The following is a 26,173-nucleotide window of genomic DNA, read 5'->3' on the forward strand; positions in this document are numbered from 1 at the left end:
AAGCAGAAAAAATACTGAATGTGTTACATTGAGTCTAATCATCTTACCACAGGTGTGTACGTGAATGTAACCAATAAGATACATACAGAACTATCTGTATAGAAGCTGGACTTACACCTGACGTAAGAAATGTCGCAGTTTGTTTTTTCAGGAACTTGATTAATAACAGTGTTAAAAGGTCATTTGGTCAAATGAGGGGTCAAATCCAAAATGTAAATTCTTTCATCATTTACCCTCACATATCATTCTCAACTTTCCTCTGCAGAACAAAAGAAGATATTTTGAAGAGTGTCGGTAACCAAACAACACTGACCGCCAGTGATCTTTGATTGTACAGACACAAACCACCGAGACATTTGTCAAAATATCTTCTTTTGTGTTCCACAGAGGTTCTGAAGACCTGCAGGTGAATAAATTATGACAGATTTTTTTTGGGGGGGTGAACTATCCCTGCAAAGGTATTACTGTACTTGCATATTTTTGAAACAAATTATCGTTCTGTGTCATGGACTAAAGATGAAAGCCTCGTTCAGAAACAGTGAGTGAAACAGTAACCATTATACAAAATTAGTGTTTTAGACAGTAATGTGGAATTTTTTTGTCACATGACCACATTTGACCCAGTCACATTTAAAGTCCCACTGCATTCAATAATTGTATCACTTTAAACGAATATTTAATAATGATGTAACAATATCACAATCTCACGGTACTGTAATACCTTGATTTAATGTTTGCAGTAACAAAAAACAGCAGCGATCATTTCAGTGCCGAGTCTACGCTCCATCCTTACATATCTATAGCTCAGATCTGTTAACGTGATTTGTTACAGGGTTATGATGTCGTAAACATAGGCAGTATCAAATTGCATTTTTCAAACTGGTAAACAGCAATTTAATAGAGAAAGTACTCTGCAATGGTTTAAAACGATGAATTTGCACATGTTTTATCTTAACGTGTATTAAAACCACCACACAGACATATAAACAACATTAAAATCTCCCTGTGTGAAAATCACGTTTGTAAAGTTTCAGTTAGTGATTGGTGTACAAAAAACATCTAAAACTACGTTTAAAGAAATCTTCAAAGTTGTGGCTGATGTTATTTGTCATACAAAAAACGAAAGGTCAAGTGCAGTGCAATGTTGGATTCCATACTCTATGCTCGGTTCAAAACTGCACATTTTGGCAACTGAAACAGGGAATCTGATTATTTCCATGTGCCGCAACAAAAGTAACAGTAGTGTGCTATTCTGAACACAGCCAGTGTCATTTTTCCGAGCATGTGTTATTGCATCCTCGGCTACTCACTCTGTTGGCCCATGGCCTGTAGTGCTCTCTGTTGCTGGGTGCCCATGTTGGCTCCGCCCTCTCCAGTCATCTGCAGGATGTCGTTGATGATTGACTGCTTATCCACGGCAGCAGGCAGAGACACAGGCCGAGGCTCAGAGAACAGTCCTGGCTGACTGTTCTGTAAATCATCCAGGATGTCATCCAATTCACTGGACTACACAAAAACACACACAAGGAAAGCATTTAATTCAGCTATTTATAAATATAGGGATATTTGTTGAAATAATGAAGCGCCTGTCAGCCGTCTGCAATGTAACAAGATAAATCAAAGAATCTGTCAAGGTCAGATTTCCTTTTATTGCAAGATTTATTTATAAGCGCCAAGAATGTCTTTATAGATATACTCCATATTTTTGCTGTCCAAATGAATAATTTTGCATTCTGCATTTTATAAATCTAAACTCAAAACTGGCTGAGATTTCAAATATTTACGCTTTTTTTGCTTGTGCTTTTAGAAATAATGAATGTTGTGATTTAACTGAGCACTCGTTTCCACAAATCAGCACGAAATGTCAATGAGTGTCAAAGAAAGTCTTGTAGGTTTACACTTCAGAATGGGAACAAATATCTGTCTGCCGAAACACACCCTCCTCTCTCTCTCTCTCCCTCTCTCTCTATCTCTGCATGTAGACACGCACAACGCCGGCAGGAATCTAGGACACATTTCACACTGAGTTAACGGAGGCTAGCTGATCACTTCTCCGTTTGTCATACCAGGGTTATCATCACTAAATCTTATGATTACTTCTTTATCAGAGAAAGTTCTAAATGCTCATGCACACATCACATCACATCACATGGTTCGGCGTGCAGCTTGATTTTAAACACCGAATCGATTTTATTCGAAATGCTTTCATCTCCTTCATACGCATTTAAACATATTTATTACTCTAGAAATCAAAATGCACGCTTGGCTTTAAGTGCACCGTCCCATTAAAGTACATATGCAATAAAATATCTGCCCTGATGCATCACATCTTTATCTCAACAGGCTGAGATGGACTTTGTCTGACAGATCAAACCAGAACAGACAGTAAAGAAAGTTTCCTGCTGCACTGCACTGCAGATAAACACCTTCAACTCAAAATCATGCAACTTTTTTTATGCCATGAGGAAAATAAGCAACCGCTCAATACAATGACAGAAAATAAAAGCTTAATCAACAAGCGTTCTAGAGTTCAGCATGTAAATATTTATCCTAAAACGCAAATCCTTATGAAAGCCAGCATTTGGAACTTTTGATAAACGTGCCTTAATTTCTTCACTCCACCACAAGGGGGCAGCATATGTGACGCATCTATATCAATAGAGACACAATAGAAGTGCAATCCACAGATAAATCATTTAGAATCTTCTACAAGCAGAAGTCTTTATTAAAAAAAAGCGCGATCTGAATGTCAAACAATTCCAATAATATCCTAAATCCGTTTTCTTTGTTGAATAAATCAAAACAGAGAGAGACGTGTTCATAATGTAAATGACAACAACAGAAGAGGGTTAATGCACGTGTGCGTTTAGATGGGGGATGCGGAAGGTGGCTGACGCTAGGGGTCAAAGTTCAAATGCTGTACATGATCATGCCGATAGATGGATAGTTTGTCTTGACACGCATCTCGAAAGCCTAATGAAGCCATGTTTCTCCTGCCATTGATTTGCAACTGCAGCGCGGAGGAAAAGGGCCACACAAACAGGAAGTGAGCGGGAGAGGAGGGACTACTTAATGAGGTCAGTCTCCTTGTGTAGCTCCCGCGTCTCATCTCATACATGCACACATGCACACACACACACTTGTGTGAGCACCACCTGTCCCTGGCTGCCCTTTTGTCAGAGAAAACCTGCTGCGGATTATTTCGCCGTCCTTGTGCATCTCACATGCCGCTTGTTTTAGCCTCTTCTTCTGTTCCTCTGTCCAATTATCACCCTCCCTCTCTATCTCCTGTGTATTCGCTGTGCTCACTCGCTCAGACCGGAAAGTGCCTGTGCATTAACATGGATTCTTATTGCACTGAGCTGCACCTCCACGGATCACTTGCTCACCGCTCGGTGGGAGAGCTGACGTCAGCGCCTTGTCAAGCCAATTGTGGAAAACCTCCCTGCGTGGTGATCTATGAGACCTCCGTTTCTAATCATCAGCTACTGGAAGACCTACAGTAAAAGTATATATTTTACACTAATCTACACTACTCATTTTCATTTGGATGTGGGGAGTTGGAAAAATACTTTTTGAGTTTAAGTTAAAAATATTTCTTAAGATTTTTTGTATTTCAACTAGAGATGCAGAGATACAATTTTTTCTCCACCGATAGCCATAATTCAGAGCGATATCTGCCGAACCGATTCGGAAGATTAAATTAATATTTCTTAACTTTCTGAATGTTATTATTTAATATAATGACTATTAATATTGAACATCAAACTGGTGCGATAGCCGATAGTGTAACAAATTCCTTTCATCGACCGATACCGATTATTGGTCGATATATCTGTAACATAAATACATTTAGGTTTTTTCCTGTTCATTTTAACAGTCCTGAGGTATGAAAATGTAATCTATAAATATTATTTATCACACAATATTATTAACATTAGGGATGCACCGATACCAGATTTCAAAGACAGAGTGTGAGTACCAAATTTATCGTAATTATTATTTTGTGCATAATAAAAACAATAATTATTCTGTATATTAGTAATAATAATAGTAATAATTTTTAATTTTATTTAGTTGTTTACTTTTACAGTTCTGAGGTATGAAAATATCTATAAATATGATCACACGTTATTAATAACATGTATCATAACATATATTATTCTAATTATTATTGATAATAATTGTACAACTAATAATAATTTATGTTTATATTTTTTATAAAAATATATATATTGTCCAAAAAACTGCAAGGACATTTAAAAGAAGACTTGACAAATAAACAAATGGTAAAAGTAAACAAATAAGTAGTACTACACTATTATACAGAATGGCAATATTGTCATATAAAGACCTCTATCCTCACTAGCAATACAATATTACAGCGGTTCATTACATAGTACTCAGATTAGAGTTATCCACATATATTGCAAAAGCAATCTTTACTTGCTAATTATGTTAAAGAACTTGTTCGACAGAATTTCTTTCAAATTCCCGATTTAGTACAACTAAGTAAACCTATAGAAATGCTGTCAATGCTAAACACATAAACAAGCTAAGAATACAATCGTTAGTCCAAAGAGGAAATGAGATAGCTTAAAGCTGGGTCGATGGGGTGGGGGTTGTTAGCCGTGTAGACAGGAGCACGACTGCAGGGTAAGAGGGGTTGTGGGGTTAATTGATACATAGAAGAACTACCAATGAAGCGACAATGTCAGCGTGGGGACAGCTGTCTGCACTGTGTGTGTGTTACAGAGGAATGGTGTAAAGGTGCCGATTAGAGCTCTGTGAGGGGTTTGGAAGGGCAGAGGAGTGACATCCTGACTCACACTTCCTGCTGCTGGGACACACGTGTGCCTTCGCAAGCACGTAGACAAACTGCAAGCGTCAGAGTGTGCATGCAAACACACAGATGCACATAGAAACCAAATATATAGAAGCAAACGCGGAGGAAGACAAACCAGTGTGGCCACCAACAAATGCACCTAAGTGTACAGAAGTGTTTCTAAAACCATGATGCCTACATAGGGAGCTGCCTGCAAAGGAAGCATTTTAACTAAATGGAAATTGCTGATTTGGGACTTCTCTAAACCTGTTGCGATGCATTGTGGGATTGCTTTAACAGGATTTGTGCTGTGCTGAATTTGGCCTAAAAGCGCTTTGTGAGTGTGCTAATAATGCCTTAAGATGACGTTAATGTAGACGGCTTACTAGAGCTCTAGAGATGCAGACTGGGAAATACAGGTCCCGGGTGACTAAGATATGTGCATCTGGGTCATTTCTACCACCCTTGATAAAAATGCTGCATTATTAAAGCCATGCTGTCAGTAAAGGAATTAAAGGTAAACCTTTAAAATAACCCTATGCATTGAATGACACTGATGAAATCATTCCTGTAGCTGCATTAATGCAAATGTGTAAGCATGCGTCACAAACTGGAGCAGTGTCGCTGAAGAATCCCTTAGCTCCGCTCTCTCTATCATGACCTTTAATACAGATCTCTGTTTCTCTTCATCCTCAGCTGTGCTTCTCTCACATCACCCTGCCACTCATCGCACGAGTGGTGCGAGGTCACTGTTAGTTTGGTCTTTCTGGATATTTTCATTAGCTCAAAAAAATAATCAAAAAAAATCTACACCAGAATACACTGGTATTTCAAACAACTCTGTTGACCTACTTCTGAATAAACAGAATATTGAATGAGAAAAATAGAGGGTGTGGCTTGTTTTTCACCACTGCAAATTGATTACATATAGGAGGGGGAGGGGTTAACATATAGAAAACAAGGAGGGGAGGGGTTAACAGATGTTCTGCCTAAGCCGCCAAACTGACATCAGGATTGCCACACCAAAGCGAAAGTATTTTTTAGATATATGATTACAAACACAAAACCCAAAACGTGTATTAACTTGTGTAGCAACAGCTTCGTAATGTATAGAAAAACGTAGAGATGCATGGATACAAAATTACTCCACCTACAGCAGATTATTAAGACTGATATCTCCCGATACAGATACTAAAGATTAAATGAATCTTTCAAATCTTTCTGAATGGTATTAATTCATATAATGACTGTTAATATTGAACATCAAAGATTTTCTTTACACAGAGCACAAATTTATTGCATACAGCTCTCATCTTTTGATTGACAGGATATATCGGCCCTGATCATTGGCTGTTTTTAAACTATCGTCCGATTGCTTTCATATACGGATTGTTTTCGGATACGGATTATTGGATGATATATCTGCAGATTTCTACTAAAAAGTAAATAGGGTCAGTTTCAATTTTATGAGGATTAATTTCATGCATTCTGTAATCGCTTCATCTATGAAAAACATGAACGGAATAATGGTGCCTTCAATTAAATGTCCTAAACAACTAGTAAATTTGCCACCTGCTGTTTGAATCACCTTTCATATGCCTATGCCACTTAAAATGTTTTCTAGGTAAACAACACACTAAAGGTTGTAGCTCAGCCTCTCTCTCAACACTCTCCTTATTTCATCCTGCCTCATTCTCACAAAGCTCGGTTTTTCTGCCGGAGCATCTCCCGCATCAGTCTTCCTGTCCCGCTGTGGTCATCCTGCTCTGTAAACTGCACTTTGTGTTCTCAATGGTGCTGTCGTGGCGACCGTGAGGTCACGGGTTCCTCTCCAGCAGAACTCTTGGTCTTTTCCTGGTAACCGAGGGGCGGCGTGATCATTATGCTAACTGCAACAGCTACCATAGACCGCTGCTTTGATTAGACAACTATGACTCAATTTGTGGCTCAATCAACAGATTTTAAAAGAGACCCGGGAGACCCAGTGAATACAAGCACGCACATATACAGGATAATCTCTCTATTCTTTTGCCGGGGCCCAGACATTTCTCTCATTTTACCGCCTCTGTGCCAGGTCTGATTGGTGCCCGTTGCCAGCTCTGCAGGGCATGTGCCAACCGCTGTGCCAGATGAGATGCGACGAGTGCAACCAAGACGTTGTTTTGCAAATGTCAGAGGCGCTTCTGAGAAAGTCCTGCCAGTTTCCCACAGAATCGACTTCCTGTGTCAGAAGAGCTAAGAGAGAGGGGGAGAGCAGAAGTTGCGCACTCTCTCTCTCTCTCTCCAGCTGGTTGAGTCATTTATATCCCCGCTGTTACCATACTGCCTCGATCTGGGGCTTCATTGGCCGGTTTATAAATCTGTTGTTTGCTCCAGTTTCACACCCAAATGGGGAGAAATAAAACAGAATGAAAAGAACAGAGCGCGAGGGGCGCACGGGGTACAGAAACAAACACAAGCAGGAGATGCGTGTGCTTGAATGTGTCTGTACTCTTATTGGTTACATCATTGTGCGAATACCATGAAGGTATCGATTTCTGCGATTTCTCAAAGCTCAAATCTTGTGACTCTCTTAAAAGGATACTTCACCCAAAAATGAAAATTCGGTCATCATTCACTCACCTTCGAGTTCCAAATCTGTATAAATTTAATTGTTCTGATGAACACAGGGAAAGATATTTGGAAGAATGCTTATAACCAGACAGGTTTTGCCCTCCATTGACTACCATCGTAAAAAAAAATACAATGATAATCAAAAGTGCCCCAGAACAGTTTGCTGTCCTACATTCATCAAAATGTCTTCTTTTGTGATCAACATAAGAAAAAAAATGATAAGTAATTTTTCCTACTATGGGAGTCAATGGGGGGGACAAGATCTGTTTGGTTATAAGCATTCTTCCAAATATCTTCTCTGTGTTCTTCAGAACAAAGGTGGAGGAAGAGATGTATACAGATTTGGTGTGGGTGAGTAAATTATGACAGAATTTCATTTTGGGTGAAGTATCCCTTTAACTACTAGGTTCTGTTTTTACTATCTGCCTAAGTGCCTATCTGACCCAAACAATTATTAAAGACCAACCTCATTTAAAAAATCTATACTCCATAATATGTTTTATGTACTATTATGTCTTAACAAATGTTTTAAGTAAACTGATCTTGCTTTATGAATGTTGTTAAATCTTCAACAAATTTAGTATCAAACAGATGCTGTCTCTTGAGTTAAACTTCTAAGCCCGTATATAAAAAAAAGTTAATTACATCACTCACCTGCTCCCCCCGCTCGTACCCTCCGTCATTCTTCTCAATTTTAATTACGGGCATCTTACTGCCCTCCACCTTTATCTCGTTCGGCTCCATCTTGATGGCTTTTTCCTTGAGTCCGTTGTCGTCTTTATCCAGTAGGTAGCGCAGCAGAGCATTGTCTTTCTTTTTCGGACTAACAGGTTCTTGTTTAATAGGCAATTCTGCCACGTTTGCCGCCCCACTGGCAGAATCCTGACACATCTCCTTTCCTGTGGCCTCGGCCGTGAGCTTGGCCAGATCGACGGGTGATGAACTGTTCTGGAGAAGCCTGTGTAGTATCTTGTGCTTCTCCTTGAGGGTGGTAGCGTGTGACGCGTTCTGAGGCCCCATGCCACCGTTCCCTAGACCACCGGTGGGGTCCTTACAGCCTGGATCTCCGCCGGGCATCGGAGGCGGTGAGGTTGACTCAATAGGCTCAGTTTTAGTAGTGAGAAGCTGTAGGAGTTTAGTGTGGCCTTTGTTGTCGCGTAGCCGGTTTTGTGGGTCACCGTCTGGGTTAAATTGACTGATGTTTCCTTTTTCGTCTCTTGGCTGTTCGATGCCGTCGTCCTGACCTGTACCGCCATGTTCCGTTTGGTTCTGCTCTCCGTACGAATCGGAGGCGCCCATTTTGTTCATCAAGTGAGGATTGACGCCCACCGTGGCTGGAGACCCTAACTTCCTGTCTGGCGAGCCCAGTGATGGGCCGAGGCTCACGCCGTGGCACTCGCTAAGTGCCTGAAGTGCGTTAAGGGAACTGCTTGTGTAACCATGGTTACCACCTGCCCCACCGTTCCCACCTGTACTGCTAGTGCACATTCCTGCAGGCGAATGGAGGCTGCCCGCTGGGGAAAACTGAAGAGGAGGCAATCGCGGAGAACCCGCCACTCCAGGACTGGCTCGGTGGCGTGGAGAAAGCATGCCTGGACTGCCCTGAGATGGGCTGCTCAACTTCATTGGATACCCACTGCCTTGCGGTGTAGCAGCCTGCATGGTCGCCGAATGGGTCATGGTGCCCGGGCAGCCAAACCGGTGACCCTGCAAAGGGCCGATGGCACCGGGCTCTTTCTGACCACCGGGGGAGGGGAAAGCGGATGTGTTACTGCTGATGGTGGAATCCTGCCCCTGGGGGGCGCCAGAGGAACCAGCTGTGTTGGGAGAGCTCATGGGGTTCATAGATTTGCCCATTGCCTGATTAGCTCCATGGTCTGGAGTCATACCACATACGGGCTGCTCCCTGCAAATAAATATACAATACACATTAGTAATACAGTCAGCATGTTAACATAAAATAAATAACACAATATAACAATTGGTGGATAAAATAAAGTGACAAAAATAAGCATAAAAACAACAATTATTAGTCAGGCCCCGCTAGGTTAGGACACTCTGTTGTCGACAAAGGCGTTTAATTGCGATTCAAGCTATTCAAATTGATTTCCACATGACGCGGAGTAAATTCCATTGAAAATACTTCATTACATTAATCCAGCACAGTCATTTGTTAAATTAATCTCAAACACAGCAAACGGCTCTTCCAGAGCACCGAACAAGGAATGAGAACAAATAAGCTTAAGAGGAATTTCAAGAATGGCTTTATAAACTGAAGTATGTTTCGACAAAGAGAGTTAAAACAGAGGAAGGAATTGTTATCAAAGACGAACCGTATCGCTCATCCTTGAAAACAAGCCACGTGAAAGAGAAAGTGTGCCGTTGTGCTGTTTTATGGCTCTCTAACGTAAAAAAAAACTTGGGGTGTAAAGCTATCAACAAACTATGTTCCAAAACGGTCTTGGAGGGGCTTTCGCTGATAAATGCATAGTGATGCTTTTGTTCAGTGTGCAGGATGAATCAATGACCAGGCTATACTGCGTGTTATTGTGCGAGAGATGCTGTGCTTTAAGACAACCGCCCCCATGATGTGAGCTCACACCGAGTTTAATGTTTATCTGTGCTCGACACCCCGGCCTAACACTGCTGCTATTGTCTAAGAAACCAAGGCTGCGTTCCTCCCTCGCATGCTTCGAGAGATGGATACTTTTAGAAACCAACATGCGAAACTGTTCACAACTGCCCGCCTCGGATATAGGCTTTACTTCAATAGGGTCGACTTGATGTGGTTGCGTGCATCCATTGCAACGCACGGGAACTGGCATTTTTCAAAAAGAACATAAAAGCATTATACAAGCAGTCTGACATAAGATAGCTTTGAGCAAGAAATGGTTTGCAATAGAAGTTGCTTCCCACTTATAATTCAATTTGTGAACAGATAGTGCAGAATATCGCTTATAATGTCGGGACTTTTATTTTAGGAAAGGTTTCCTCAAAACAAATCGTTCTTCATTTAATCAGTGATAAAAACAAGACTATCAGGGGCGAAGTGAAATTTGCCAATGTGTAGCTGTGACTTGAGGGAGTTGTGTTATTCTTGGTTGTGCTGGAATGTTTGGAGACTAGCGTCGGCCTCTGGGAAAACACGCTAGAATGTTCTCACATGACGGTGAGACTTCAGCGTGCGGTCATTATCTGGGCTTGTCAGAACTAGAACACGTACGTACTGCTCACACACACGGAGGCGAATCGCACAGGAAGAAGTGAGAGGGTTAGAAATTACGACACTTAACCAGGTAGTTCACACACACCCACGGAAATAAACATTTGTGTTAAAACCAGAATAAGATACAGCAGACGTGAGTAGGTTGTGCAGTGGGGAAGCGGGTACCTCTGTAAGATGTGCAGGGACATGTAGAACTGCGGCTCGTTGGTGCCAGATGAGCGAACCAGTTTGCTCTTGGTGTGAGCCGAGACGATGGTCCCGTCAGACAGGGAAAACCGGTAGATGGGACTGAATGCCTGCCCGTGCCTTAGCACTACAAAACACACACAAATCCACAAGTTTTGCATTTGACCATTCTTTGCCATGTTTAAAAAGATAGTTTTCCCAGAAATGAAACTTCCGTCATCGCCTTTTGTCCTTTCAAACATGTACGACTTTCTTTCTTCTGCAGAACATTTCAGAATATATTTTGAAAAATGTTACCGAACAACGGCGGTACCCTTTCACTTCTGTTATAGAGACAGTCAATGGGTACTGCCGTGGTTTGGTTACCAACATTCTTCAAAATATGTTATTTTGTGTTCCGCTTAAGAAGGAAAGTCAGTCCTCTTTTTTGAGTGAACTATCCCTTAAAGGCAATGACAAATTTCACACATATACACCATACACTAATTTCAGTTATATAAACATAATTTTTATACACTGAATGCAAATTTAGATTACAAAGTAACTAATATGCTATCAAACACAAAAATGCAGCTTTTATTGGGTTAAATATTAATTCAAACAGAGGCATGCAACTTTCAAACATTTCTCAATTCTCAAGTACACATTGCTTAAAGATTACATAATTATCAAGTAAAGAGTCAATAAATCAACAAGAATACAACAAGAAGAATTACAAAGTTTTTTCTTTTTCTTGTTAAAATAGTTTGATTAATATTCATGACATAATAAACAGGAATATTGTCAGCCTATTCAAAAAATATGACACACTTTGACACAGAATCGGGATTAATTCAAAATAAAAGTTTGTGACTATATGATATATGTCTGTGTATTTATAAACACATACACATTCCGTAAATGCATATATTTAAGAAAACCTTTAAAAATGAGTAAATTTTGATATATAATTTCAATTATTGGTAAAAAAGCAATAAATACATCTTAATATTTCCTAAATATATATAGGTGTATGTGTGTTTATAAATACAAATGTAATATACACAGACAAATATTATGTAAACACAAACTTTTATTCTGTATGCGATTAATCATTTCATTTGACAGCCCATGGGACCACTATATAACTGCCTAAACCAACAGAAATGATTTCCAAGCTTTTCAACAACAAGGATCTATATGTGAAAGAAGTTAATGAAGTGTCTCATAAATAGATTAACCGGACAGATTAACTGTACCTTCTTGCTGATGGCGTTTGGCGAAAGACATGTCTCCATCATTCTGGAGGTGAAAGCGCTGAATGCATCTTCTCACCAAATCTTCCCAGCCTGGTTTCATAGACGCTCGTAACAGGCTGGTGTCCAGTGAGGTGATCTTACCTACAAACACACCAAAAGAAATGTACCTTGGTGTTTCTGTCACAATACATGTTACATGCAGAAGTTTGAGGAATATCAATACAGCCTTGCAAGAACTGTAACAAAAACAGCTTAAACCATGTCTGACCAATCTCTGTTTCAAAGAACCTGAATAACAATAAAGAGAAAACTGGGGGGTTTCCATTAACTGGCCACATAAGAACGTGAAAACAGGTGTGGCTGGTAGGACAAAAAACTGCTTGATATTAATATGTGATCATGTGAAACACATCACCTGAAGAACCTCCATTACAATAACACAACGCAGCTTAAAACATCACATTTGTGCGGAGGATACAATTGCAAGAAATTGAATTTTTTTATTTCTTCCTGGTTTTCATGATGGCGCTATAAATATCCCAGTTGCGAAATCTTACTGCGTAATGACTCGTGCTTCAACCCCCTCATTGAATAAAAGTGTGACAAACCTATTAAAAGGTTAAACTGTAAAAGCCAGTACATGTCATCTAAAGCAGTCCTTTGGGCTTTAAGTCTCTGTTATTTTAAATGAGGGGCTGAGCATTCAGATAACACTAACTGTGATGTAAACGCTCTTTGAAGAGTATGCGGAGAGGGGCGGCGTTGGCATGGTTACCTTGGAGGTCTTGGCGGGTGGTGAAGCTCTCTTGCGTAGGGAGCATGGGTCTCTCTTTCATGGGTACTCTCCGTGCGACACAGATCAGACACGACTGGAAATCTACAGTCAGAGAGAATAAGAACACACAGTTAAGTTTTTTTTATTGAAATTGATTAATATTCATACTGAACTAATGAATAACATTAGTTACTATAACATTAACAATACATAATAATGAACAGCAATATTAACCAAAGGAAACATTCAAATACACTACAAATGTCACATGAAAATGCACGTGAACAGTTTAAGCAATGACGCAACCAAGTTTATGAATCAGAATTTCGAATCATTTTACAAAAATGATATGTACTACCTCTAATCCTATTTCCTAAAAATTGAGATACAATGCATGATGATACACTCTTTATAAACCTTAATGGGAGACCAGCAAATTGCAAATGCATTGTGAATGCATGATGTATCGCCCAGCCCTTAACGTAATCGGATGGAGACAGATTATTAGGTAGACGTATGAATGATGAGGCATTTGTTCTGTGTGTGTGTGTTGAGGGGGCGGAGCAGAGAGGATGCGTGGGGTGATATGATGGAATGTGACCTTTTGGTTGTATGTCATTGTGGAGGCTGACCCTGCTGTGCTGCTCCCATGGAGACCGAGTTAGAGAAGTCATCCCTCCTCCACCCACCAAAAGATCATACATGAGCACTACAACCTCCTCAAATATGACACATCATATCTGACACATAGATAATCAGATATAATAAAACAAAGGAGCAGACAGACACCAGATCAAATTGACGGAGTAACACTTGATATTATAGTGTAGTCGAGACCTGTGTGTAGTCCAAATCAACAGTTCAAGTCTTTGAAGATTTAGAAATGTGGGTGGCGCTTGCCATGTAGTTGCTAAGGTGTTTCGAGTGGTTGTTTACAAATGCAAGTCAAATCTCTTTCCAGTTTTATATGCTGTGAATAGAATAAGTCCGATTGCTTAGATTCTCTTCGCCAACTGCACAATTTAGGATATATTACAAAACGTTTGGTTTCAGAGAAAGACACATTTAGAAATGGTTCTCTGTGGGGAAAATCTTTGAATATTCAAGTTTGCATCAGCTGGTGAGAAGGAGCCTTCTCTTACAAAATGAACAGTGGTTTAAATATAGCAACTCTATGTTTTGCTTTATCTGTTATAAAAGCGTAGTCACCACAAATTTGGTTTGCAAAACTAACCACCGTCTATCTGAAATCTGCAGTAAAACTAACAGTAACATTAATGGGTTTGGATAAAAGTGTAGGCCAAATGCATAAATGCAAATGTAAAGGTACCACTAAAAAATGGTTACTCCACTTTTACTATAATAAAACTATGTTTAACGGGTTTGAATGTACAAACGCAGCTTTTGAAGAGTCCCTTGGGTGGTCTCAAGTTGGAACTGTATGAAGCTTTACGCTGTAACAAACTCTGTCTTTCTCTCTCTCGCTCGCTCGCTCACACACACAGACACACAGTCGACGATACTCTTCTCCTCATACACATTCCTGCTCCTGTCCTCTCTTTCGCTCCTCTGTGCCAGTCTGAACTGTCTGGCTGAAAAGCAGCTGGCACACAACAAACAGGCCATAAAAAGAGACTCTATCACTCAACACACCAACAGTACCCAGAATTAAACATTGTGTGTGTGTGTGAGAGAAAGAGAGAGAGAGAAAGAAAGAGGGAGAGAGCGTAAGTGTGAGAAAAGTGAGGAGGAACAACATTAAACACATAAACATCTCTCCTTCCCTCATGCTTACTGATACACACACACCCAAACCCAAGCCAGGGCCGAAACCAAAGCCAATGGATCCAGTGGAGAAGTGGGTCTCAAATGCACCCTGAACTCTGAGTGACTCCGTTAGGTGGAAGAGTAGAAGCAGAAAGAGCGAATGCATCCCAGACTAAATTTTAGCAACTGGAACACTCAATTCTCTCACTTATGTCAGGAACAACTGTCAATGCTTAGTGTTGCTTCAACTTGTTTCACTTGTATGGATGCACAGCTACTTCTCAGTAAATATTGATGCATGGGATAAATGGTTAATTTCTTAAATAAACTTCAATGTCATGCGATGCGACATTGAGACAACAGCATTGCGCTGCAAACAAAAAGGTCATGGGTTCGATTTAAAATAAAAAAAAATCAATAATACCTTCAATGGACTGTGAGTCACTTTAAATAAAAGGGTGTGGATAAAAGTGTAAATGTAAAGTTCATGTGACTTAAATGTGTTTTAAGGAAGCGTGGCTCACCCTCTCCCTCCTCTTTGATGGACTTTGGTTCAGACACAGCGAAACACTGCATGGTCTCATATTTCTGCTGCACCTCGTGATCCTGCGTCTCCTCAGCCTCACTGTGAGGGTTCACCAGCATGCGGCAGTTAAAGGTGTGGCTGTTACGCCTGGGATTCTCGTTGGACCACTGACCCCCGTTTACTGTTGGAGGGAGGTGAAAACACATAAATAGCTGTCATTCATTTTAATCAGTATCCCACAGTATTTCCTTACTGAAAGAAGGGATTTCCACATCGTATCAGCAAAGGGAGAGGAAGTCATTGATTTTCAAGGAAAAATGAAAATTGGAAAGGAGAATTGACATTTACAGGTGAAGTGTCGCTGCATCACAGCTCTCATTAAACAAGGAACGGAAGAAAAGAAAGGAAAGAACAAACTCAATAATGAAAGAAAGTTAAGAGCAAATGAAAGAAAGAGCAAAAGAAAGAAAGAGTGAAAGAAAGAAAGAGTAAAGAAAGAAAGATTGAAAAAGATAGAACAAACAAAATAAAAAAAACAAAAGTTAAGAGCAAATGAAAGAAAGCGCGAAAGAAAGATAGAGTGAAAGAAAGAAAGAGCAAAATAAAGAAAGAGTAAAGAAAGAAAGATTGAAAAAGATAGAACAAAATAATAAACGAAAAAAGAGTGAAAGTAATAAAGAGCGAAAAAAATAAAGAAAGAGTGAACGAAAGAAAGAAAGAGCAAAAGAAAGAAAGAGCAAAAGAAAGAAAGAGCAAAAGAAAGAAAGAAAGTTTGAAAAAGGAAGAATAAACAAAATAATAACAAAAGAAAGAGTGAAAGAAAGAGCGAAAGAAAGAGTGAAAGAAAGAAAGAGCAAAAGAAAGAAAAATTAGATAGACGCATGACGTATTATTTCTGTGCTTGACACACTCCCACAGCACTCCAACTTGTTTCGGAAAGTCTTTAATAAGTCTGGATCCCTGTATCGTAACAGTGATCTTATTCCTATTTTTGGGGTAATTCTCCAGGAACAGCTCGGCATGGCGAAAGACATCACAAGTGATAATAAGACCCGCCTACAATCAAGATTGTCTGTGCTGTGGGCCTGCAGCTGCAGCACCTTACTCTTGCGATTGTGAGAGAAGCAAGTCATTTTTTTTTCACGGCATTTCAGTGATGGATGATATATAAACGGTGGATATAACGATGGATTTAGAGATCGGTTGAAACAGATAGATGGCGTGGTCCCAGTGTTAAAAGCGAAACCAAGTCATTTGTCTGTGTTTTGTTGGTAATCGGCCCGTAACGTTATGTGTATCATGTAAAAAAACACAAAGGGGTTAATGCGATGATGTAATGTTCTTGTGTGCTCGTGCTATAGTTCCATCCCTCTTGCCCTGCCTCCAGCTGCTCGTGTTTTTCTAGAAATAATGGTACAGCTGGATCTCTCTTTTATAAATATGATCAAACTAAATTCTTTGAAGGTACGACATATGCGATACTACTGTACAGGTACTCAAGATTAATATGAGATTGGCAGGAACAACGTATTTAACTCAATCTTGAAAGTAAGAAAGAGTGAAAGTAAAAGGAGCGTAAAGAAGGAAGTAGAAAGAAAGCGAAAGCTCATCTCACCATGTGACTTGGGCAGGAGGTTTTTGATGAATTCGTTGTGGTCTCCCACATGCAGGATACTGTACACACTGGTGTTCATCAGCTCCTCCTGATTATACCTCAGGTACTGCGTCACATTCTCTGACACAAACACGATGTTCCCCTCCATGTTCACAACAAAGAAAAACCCGTCTAAGGCCTAGAGGAGAGTCAAGGGAGAAAAACACAACCAAACATTAGCACTGCCAGCACAGACGCTCAGCAAATAATATTAAATGAAGAGGACATGCGGACATAAGAGCCAGTGTACACATCCTGGCACAGAGCGCTCCATCTAAAAGCTTAACCGTTCGGCTGGGAAGATGCGATAACAAGGATGGCCAGAAGACAGGAGACCTTGTAAACTCTAAACAAGAGATCGAGTGAAGTCAAAGGGATTATGACATGAGTGAGCGTCTAAAACGGTGGCTTTATGATTAATCGAGAGGTTCGATCAGCAAAAAAGTGTGTGCTTCTCAATTCAGGTTAACCAAAATGATGTAATTAACTGAATGAAAATCATACAAGTGACAGACAGTAGGTTATTTTAACAGGCTTGGTTACAAAGCCTGAACAATACTAGTAAGTAAACAGGCGGGTTATAACAGCAGTTGGTTTTTCTCATTTTAGATGCAGATTACAGGCTACGGCTCTATCAGAGTGCGAGTGCATCCTCACGTCGTATATGTTGAGCATTTGATGCGCTGAGGCGTAAAGGGAGCATCTTAAGTTTCATATGTTTAATTACACGTAGTTCACGACGCGTGATTGTTTAATTGCAGCGAGATCTTGAGTTGTTTAAAGAAACAGGAACACATCACATCCAGATACATAGAATTCAAAATGAATAAATGTGTTGTGCATTAATGTCTTCATTTACTAAATCTCAACGTTGTTTCAAACCTACTTTTCTTTTCAAGAGAACACGAAAGAAGAATGCACTTGTTGATCTGTTGTAATATGTTACAAGAAGTAGGGTGAGAGTCTTTTAATCTTTAAAAAAAGCATTATTTATTATTATTAATATATAATATTACAAATATGTCATCCTTATGCCAATGGATTTATTTATCGGAGAAGTAGAGTAGAGTAGTCAGAAGCAAAGTCACTATGAAACAGCACCAGACACTATTGTGTCTTTTATTGGTATCTTAAAGGCATAGTACACCCAAAAGATGAAAATTCTGTCATCACATACTCGCCCTTAAGTTGTTTCAAACATGTATACATTTTGGAAGGAGTTTGGAGGAATGTCTGTAACCAAACTGTTCTGGGGCACTGTTGAGAACTACAGTAGGAAAAAAATATACTATGATAATCAATGGTTTCGTTTCTAACATTCTTTCAAACATCTTTTTTGTGTTATACATAACAAAAAAAAAATGTATGAAGGTTTGGAACAACTTAGGTAAACGATGACAGAATTTTCATTTTTGGGTGATTTATCCCTTTAGGAATTTTCCAAATATGTGTTGCTGTAACAGGCGTGCAAGTCATAAACAATTAATACACAAGCCGGTTGAAATTAAATTGTGCATGTTAATTAAATCACAAGGATCACACAGCTCATTCCTAGACTTTGACTCAGACTGTGCTGTAGTTTCTTACAAAAGCAAAAAAGTCATTATGTCCATTTCATTTTCTCAAAGCCAGTTTTTACTCCCATTCGATGCTAATTCTGGACTCGACGAGTGGAATATTCTTGTTGCTTAAAAAAGAGCTCTTGAGGAATAATCTCAGCCCTTGATAGCTTGACAGGAACGATATTGACGAGTCCTAATTGAAAGAACACAGCCTTGAGTCAAGCATTACCTATCAAGATGGTGTCAATAAGGTCTGAATGCAGTTGGGCCCCTGAGGGCCTCCAGCGATCTCTATAAAAGCTGCCGTTTGTTTTAGAATGTGAAGCAGCAGCTCTGAAATCATTCTTTAATCTGTGGCGAAGTGTAATAAGCTTTAAATCGTTTTATCAGCAAAACAAACACGGTGCCTCTTCCTAACCGAGAGGATTATCTCACAAACGCTCAGTCACAAAAACAGCATGGCACAAACGCACATGCTCTAGAAAGTTGCTGGAAATTAATGAGTGAGCGAGAGAGAGAGACCCTGTTTGTGCATTGCTCTAGATGTGGCCATCTGGTGGGCACATTCAGCAAACATCGCAAAGTAAACATGCGGGAATGCCAAATCCACCTTTATTTAGCCAAACTTATGCAACTCTGTAAATGTGCTGATGTATGTGTATTCCGACAAGAATGGGGTTGGGTGGCCCTGGCTTTACAGCGCTCTGCTGCGACTGTCCCTGCTTGGAAGGTTGCGTAACTTCCTATACAAAGGGAAGGCTGGGTTGGTCTGCAAACTCAGAGTCACGGACCAAGGTGCAGAAACTGAAAATGGCCGGGTCGATAAAGGCAGACTCACAAAGTTGCCACATAATGCTTCGGAAATGACAAAGCTGCTTTAGCAGATCCTATATGCCGCTCACACTTTAGCTTGCACTACGAAACAATGAAGTTTTTCACGGGGCAGGAGGGACGTACAGGACTGCAAAAAGCTTTCCATTCGGTCTGTCTGTGCACTTGATTGTTTGTGAGCATGTGCGCCCGGGCGACACTGTGAGAGCTTTTATGGGCGTCGGGTGGAAAAGGGCAGTCGGGTGAGTTCCCTTGCCTGGTCCTTTGTCACAACTGGTTTTTAATTAGGTGCATTATAGCGTGTGGGTGCGAACTGTTCACTCCTTCGGCCGTTTCAAACAGATGGGAGATCAAGCGCGCAAGCAAAGCAGCTATATTTGGCCTCCGCTTTGTGTTGATTCAGTGACGGCCGACCACAGAAGCTATAAATACCCCAAAGAGGAGAGAGAAGTGGGTGTGAGGAAGACTAGGGGACTGGATGGGCGGACTCTTTCAAATCTGGGCGTCTTGCCTGCTCGGGCAACAGCAGACTCTGCGTTCGCACTGGAGAGTCCTATTAAATAGTCAACCCTGTTTACAGAAACTAGTCTTTTTGCAATGAAAACTATTCAAAGCAAGTTAGATGGCAAACTGTCACAAAGATGGAAGGGAATGGTTAATATTAAAGACTTTAAAAGTACCAATACTTCAGTACCAAGTCAATAGTTAGAGAAGCCCAAAAAAGTAATATAGAAAAAATGCAATAATGCCTGCCTTTTTTAAGATTTACGGTACAACTGACTAAAGACTCATTTTATATTTGCATTTATGCATTTGACAGACTCTTTTATCCAATGCGACTTACACTGCAAGTTTTTTAATATTTGTGTGGTGTTTGACAGGCAGTTGCATTGAAACAGCAATTGGTTATTTCTCATGTCATGTGAACACAGACAGGAATAAAAGGATTTGTCAAAACGTCAAATTCGAACATTAGGCCTCGCAAATGAAGTGTAAATTTAGCCAATACACCTGCTGCTATCTATTATTCACTAATATAAATCCAGAAGCAACATGGGCAGAAAAAGAAAACCACTTAGGGATCTTAATTTATTCTTTATCAGTGACAATAACTTTGTTATTAATTAGTTGAGAGATACTTTAATGCCACATGCATTGTTATAATTGTTTATATTTATATAGACCATGGAATTTCACCATTGAAAATTTTTTTGACAACATAAGACTGTGGGGAGCTGAATGTAAAAGTGAAAGTAGTAGTAATTGAAAATCTCAAGCGACCACTATTTTGAATATTATACTGGACTTCTTCAATCGATATGTTCTTGGATTTTAAAATTTTCAAGTTTGTAAGCATCAAACAAATTTTAGTAAATTAAATTCCAAATCATCTAGTGGTCGTTCAAGAATTCAGATTTTCTCAAGTCTTACATGCTATCTCAGGTTAGAGGAATTTAGGGAAGGAAACTTCAAAGTGAAAGTGACCAAAGACTCTTCCCCAAATTATGAAGAAATTTTAGCTTGCACAATGTTTTAATCTTTCATTCAAATTGGTCAACTCTTGGGTGCTTAATGATATTCCTCATACATGCTTCTTCCCAAAGAGTGTCTGTCTGCATGTTCTGTAGAGTCGGTGTAACTCAGTAAACACACAGCCTGACAGACCCACCTCCAGCATCATTGGTCCAAGGGCATCTTTGTCAATAACACTTTGGCCTGTCGATGACACATCAGCCTTCTGCACTTCATCCTCATTGGCTGCAGCAGCTTTTTCTGCAGAGAGACACACAGAAAAACAGTGAGGTTAAACGAGAGAGAGGCAGTCCATTTGAGAACTTAAACCATCCAGAACAATTATGCTAACATTAACATAAACCAAGTGTGTGAGTGACTAAGGTGGTCCATTTAATATTGGCTAAAATGTGGGCCATTTAATTTCGGGCTAAAATAATTAACATTTCAATGACAGGAACCTAGAAACCCCCATTAGATCCAACAGAGCCAAAGTGTTTCTTTTCAAATCACATTTTCACGAGTAGTCCAGTGTAGCAGTACGAACACAATGTTTTTTTTTGAACGGCTAAACTTGATTCTCTGCTTAATAAGGCACTTAATTTAATAATAAACACACCTTTTTAACCGATTTCTCACTATTTCAGACTGCGGCACGCTTGAGATGTGTTGTTGTGGTGCGTGCAGAGACCTTAGCAACGGGTGAGGCAGAAGCTATCAGGCTAAACGGGTGCATGTGACGCTTCACACAGCAGCCGTGCAGCCAGCGGCCCGGACATGAATGGAACAGTCTCTACAAATTCACTCACTCACTAAACAAACCATTATATAAAGGATGGAGAACATCATTCTGCTCAACAAAGTGACATGATCTGTAAACAACGTGTCTTCCGAAGACTGCAAAACAAAGCAGTCAAGATCTGTGAGAAGTTTTTTTTACATTTTAATCAGCACGCGTTCGAAATGAAGTAACAAATATTACCATGATGTAGAAACAATTTAATATATCACTCATAAAACATTACTTTTAACATGTAACTGTTGCTAATTTGCATATTGGCAACAACAAATGGTTTGAGGGAAAATATGTAACGTCTCATTAAAACTCAAAAACTCAAAGCGGTTTGTTATCCATAAATAAAAAGCCACTTTTCATTTACTCTTCCTCAATATCTGTCCGACAATACATTAATCTAGCTTTTTTTGTTTTGTGTGTGTGTTTTGGTGCTTAACAGCTGTGGTCTCTTTTAACTGTGAGAGTGACATGAGGGGGAGTACATATTTATTTTCTTTTCATTTTGGAGTGAAATTTAACATGGATATGTTCCTGTTCCTGACAGGATTTGTAAGCTTTACCAAAACACTGAACAATGCTGTGAAACAGTTTACACTTCAAATAAAGAACTACAGAAAGACATAATAAAGAATTAAAGGAATAGTTCACCCCAAAATAAAAATTCTGTCATCATTTTCCCCCCTCTTGTCCTTTCAAACCTGTGTGACTTTCTTTCTTAATAACACACAGTAACACGGATGCAAATCATTTTGACATTTTATTAAATATAAATATCTCTTTTAATAACATATATGACATTATATTTATAAATGATTAAACTACATTACCTGTTCGTGACATTTGAATGTAGTTTAGAAAGTAAACGGCTTTTCCTCACTGCATTCGGCAAAAGTTAGCTAATAAAATATTTCAAATTCACATGTCCGTTTTTTTCCTCATGTGGCAAGTAGCCGTGTTATAAGCAAGATATTGTACAAGTAGCCAGTTGTTATCTCAGAAATAAGCCCCTTCCGTCTGATACATTGATAACACTGCCGGGTCTTATTTCTGCGATAACAACCTGCTGCCTGTACATTATCACTTACTTTAAGGATCTTTTTAAGCGGCCATAATAAACTGCATGGCTTGTTTGTATGTATGTTTTTTTGTCTAAAGCTCTAAATGTTTACTTTTGCAGTGTGATAAAGATAAGACAAACGCTTCCTGCCACCAGTGGCACATCCTTAATCCCCCAATTCCCAAGGCTAATCTAACTTCCTGTCTGTACCCATCCATTAGGGCAGCAGTCTGTGGTAGCATTGGGGCTTATGGGGAACATGATAGAGATGCAAACAGAGCCAGCACGATGAGTAGCCATATGGCAAAGAGAAAAGCCCTTCCATCAGGCTCTCCTCAGTCCATTCTGGGATGCTCTAAACAGACCTCTTCCTGTACGCTTTTGTGTATGTGTATGTGTGTGTGTCACAGATACTCATGCGTGCACTGATGATGGGTGGATGCGAGCGCATTGTGTGTCAGCGGGTCTTTGCGGTACCCAGCAGGGGCTGGTAAACCAGCACAGCTGCACAAAAGGAATGGTGATCATTTATTCTGTCTCTTACTTCTAACTCGGCTCCAAAATTGTTTCCTTATCCCCATCAAAAAGAGGAGAGAGAAAAGCAAACGAGTTTCATCTTATGCTGAATCACGGCTGAGATCTTTTGTGATCTGCCCTTTCAGTCAGAAATCAAAGCCACACCCACAACTCTACTCTTAACCAATCATAGTCTGGCTGTGGACGCTAGATGACTCTTCAAGTAAGGATTCAGCATCATGTCATCTTTGTTCACCAATCATTCACTGCCGAGCAAAGAAATCTGGTGTAATAAGTACAGAAGAGATTGTTTGAATTCACTACAACTCAAAACCAATTTGATGGAAACTGTCCAATGCTACAATTAATAACATCGCTTTAATATCTAGGACAACAATATAGATACCTGGGGTGGGCTTAAACACCATAGTAACACTCTAGAAACCACCCGGAACACCCTACACAATACAGTGCAATTCACTTAAAACCACTTGTGCAACCAATTAGCAACGCATTGGCAACCACCCAGAGCATCACAGAGAAGCACCACTCATATTTTCTTAGCGTTATATAAAAATCTCATTTTAAAATGTTATTTCAATGGAGTGCCAGCTGTTACCGAAGCTTGGCAACGAACAAGGGTTAATTATACTGTTAAAATAAATTGTGTGAGCATAATACTCACTTTCCACTCTGTGTGTTAAATAAGCAGTGAAGGAATTCCTTCTGTAAAGGTTGTGGAGCTTGAACTCTTTCCAGAGCATATCAAGGATTTTTAAGCCTGCACGCACTAAATCTACCTTTAAATATAAATGTCTTTTACAAATCATTCATCCTACTCAATTATAGGAACTCAAATGTCTTTAAAGAGCCATTTGTTGCTACAGGTCTGAATACAACGCAAGGCAGAATTATAAACCGGTATTTTCAGCAAAGAGGAGTTTCTGTCTTAAATGCTTCCTGTTAGCCTGTATTTTTTTAAGGGGCGAACTGACAGCCTTAGTCGAAACTTGAGGCCTTGTTTACAAGCAAAACAGGCCCACTTTCCTTTTCTGAGGCTGTACAAACACGGTTAGAGGAGGGTGCGATGTTGCGGCCGTGCGGAACTGAGAGCAGCAGAAATGGGGAGAGGGAGGGGTTGAGGAGGACATGGCAGACGGCGACCGTCGCTCTGTTAGTTTACATCACATTGTTCAGCATTACATAACTCAGAACATCACAAACAATCTCCATCACAGGAAAGTCAGAGTCAATGGAGACTCTGCGTGGTGAGCTAACACCCACACTCATCCTGTATAAACGACACAGACTTATTCATTCAATTACACATTGTACCCAACCTAAAAATAAAAAGTCCTTCAATAACAAAAATGGCTATTAGAAAAGCTATTTTACATCACAAAATGTGCTAGTATTTGCACTAAACAGTCTCGCAGTATTCATGTATTTATGTTCCGATTACAAAATCAAAGAATTAGAAAACCAACGATTATCATTAAATTGAATTACATCTGCCTTGAAAGTGCATCACCGTGATCATATGAAAGTGGACAAAGTAATTATGTTATATAAAGCTTATTTAATTGTACTTTAATGAAACAACAAAACAATTACTTTCATAATAATTAATTTGATTAATCTACACTGGGTTCTTTGTTTCATTAGCTCACATAGGAAAATGTACACAAAGAAATTTCTCTCATTACGGGTGGAAAGTTTGAGCTTAAAGGAAATTATCGAAGTGTATTACTTGATACATTGATTATCATTTGTATAACCAAACTATGGATAGTGTGATGAGACCATAGTAAAATGTGGTTTCTGTGGTCAAATAAAAAAAAAATTGTAAGGGTTCTGGTATAATATTTAATTGCAAAAGAAAAATGCTGTTAATATTTTTAATGGTCATTACAAATTAGTCTCCTATGTGTTTCGGTTGTACAATTACTAGTTATGAGTAATAAACCAGTTTTCCTTAATAATTATAGAATGCGAGTATAATACAAAAATTCACTCCATTTGCTTACCTTGCTCTTTAATTTGTCGAATCTGTTTCACAGTTTCCTTGAGGATTGCACATTTGTCAGGCTTGACGTTGAAGTTGTCAATGTCATTGAAATTTGCGAAGATCAGCTCCGCCAGCTCCTCTATGTATTTATTTTCATGTTCTCGATTGCGTTTCTCGGTGCTGCGTTTGGGACTGTGGAGAGAAACCATTGTGAGAAGATTCAACGTATGGCCTCAAACAACCAACTATCTACCATAAAGTTGCACTTGAAAGGATCCCGATTATGATCTGGCCAAAACGGCACATTTTGCAGGATCTTTTGACAGAAATACAATATAATATCCATTACTATGTCTTCAGAGATGTATAAAGAACTGACATAATGAAGCTTTATGTTTTCATTACCTGAGAATGAGCTATTTCTATCTACATACACCGCAGATCCCCTAAAATCACCATGTTGTTTCTACAGACAAACTGACAAACTGCTCTACAGAGCACGTTTCATAAAAACGTTATCGCCTTCGGCAATAAGCGAAAACGTGACTCCATCTTAGCTCTGTGTCAGCCACCGTGTGCTTTTATTATATATACGCACATTAAATATATATATGTATTACGATACATTTTTTGCCATTGTGTATAACCTTGAAAACGTCTTCCAGCTTATACTACAGAACCATCAGCAGGTTGCATTTTCAGTTTGCCGCGGTGCATCCTCAGCAGTTTATTCTGATGCATGCACGGAAAGTTTTATTAATAAAGAGGTCATGCATTGCTCTGTCCTATGAATGAATTACATAGACTGTGTTTCCTGACTCAGTGGAACAAGGCTTTATATAGAAACACACAGCCTGAGCTCCACCAACATGTATATACTGGAGTGTTTTTGTGTCAACTGTGTGAAATTGTTGAATTGTAGTAATCTTGAATCGATCACTAAACTATAAACGACTTAACAGCAATAGCTTAAAGACAGTCTGCTCAATTACACCTACAGTAACAATAAAAACGATAATATAATCATTGAAATATGCTGGAGGACTCGATGGTCATTTTTTTAATGATTGTTTGCACTACA

At 39.4% G+C, this 26,173-nt stretch overlaps 1 protein-coding gene across 5 annotated transcripts in view; it reads right to left on the reverse strand.

Moving 5' to 3' along the window:
- Positions 1-26,173, reverse strand: part of ncoa2 (nuclear receptor coactivator 2) — a 69,695-nt gene that overhangs the window by 12,343 nt on the left and 31,179 nt on the right. For 4 of the 5 annotated variants that reach the window (XM_056738933.1, XM_056738936.1, XM_056738934.1 and 1 more), the window contains exons 4-12: positions 25,112-25,284; positions 20,873-20,976; positions 16,772-16,949; positions 15,155-15,337; positions 12,864-12,965; positions 12,089-12,229; positions 10,830-10,977; positions 8,084-9,344; positions 1,311-1,506 (exon numbers count right to left, since the gene is read on the reverse strand). In XM_056738933.1, the coding sequence (XP_056594911.1) occupies positions 1,311-1,506; positions 8,084-9,344; positions 10,830-10,977; positions 12,089-12,229; positions 12,864-12,965; positions 15,155-15,337; positions 16,772-16,949; positions 20,873-20,976; positions 25,112-25,284 (2,486 nt within the window). The remainder of the gene's footprint in view (positions 1-1,310; positions 1,507-8,083; positions 9,345-10,829; positions 10,978-12,088; positions 12,230-12,863; positions 12,966-15,154; positions 15,338-16,771; positions 16,950-20,872; positions 20,977-25,111; positions 25,285-26,173) is intronic. The other variant, XM_056738935.1, reaches the window with a different exon arrangement.

Source organism: Triplophysa dalaica, chromosome 23 (assembly GCF_015846415.1).
Source record: "Triplophysa dalaica isolate WHDGS20190420 chromosome 23, ASM1584641v1, whole genome shotgun sequence".
NCBI lineage: Eukaryota > Metazoa > Chordata > Actinopteri > Cypriniformes > Nemacheilidae > Triplophysa > Triplophysa dalaica.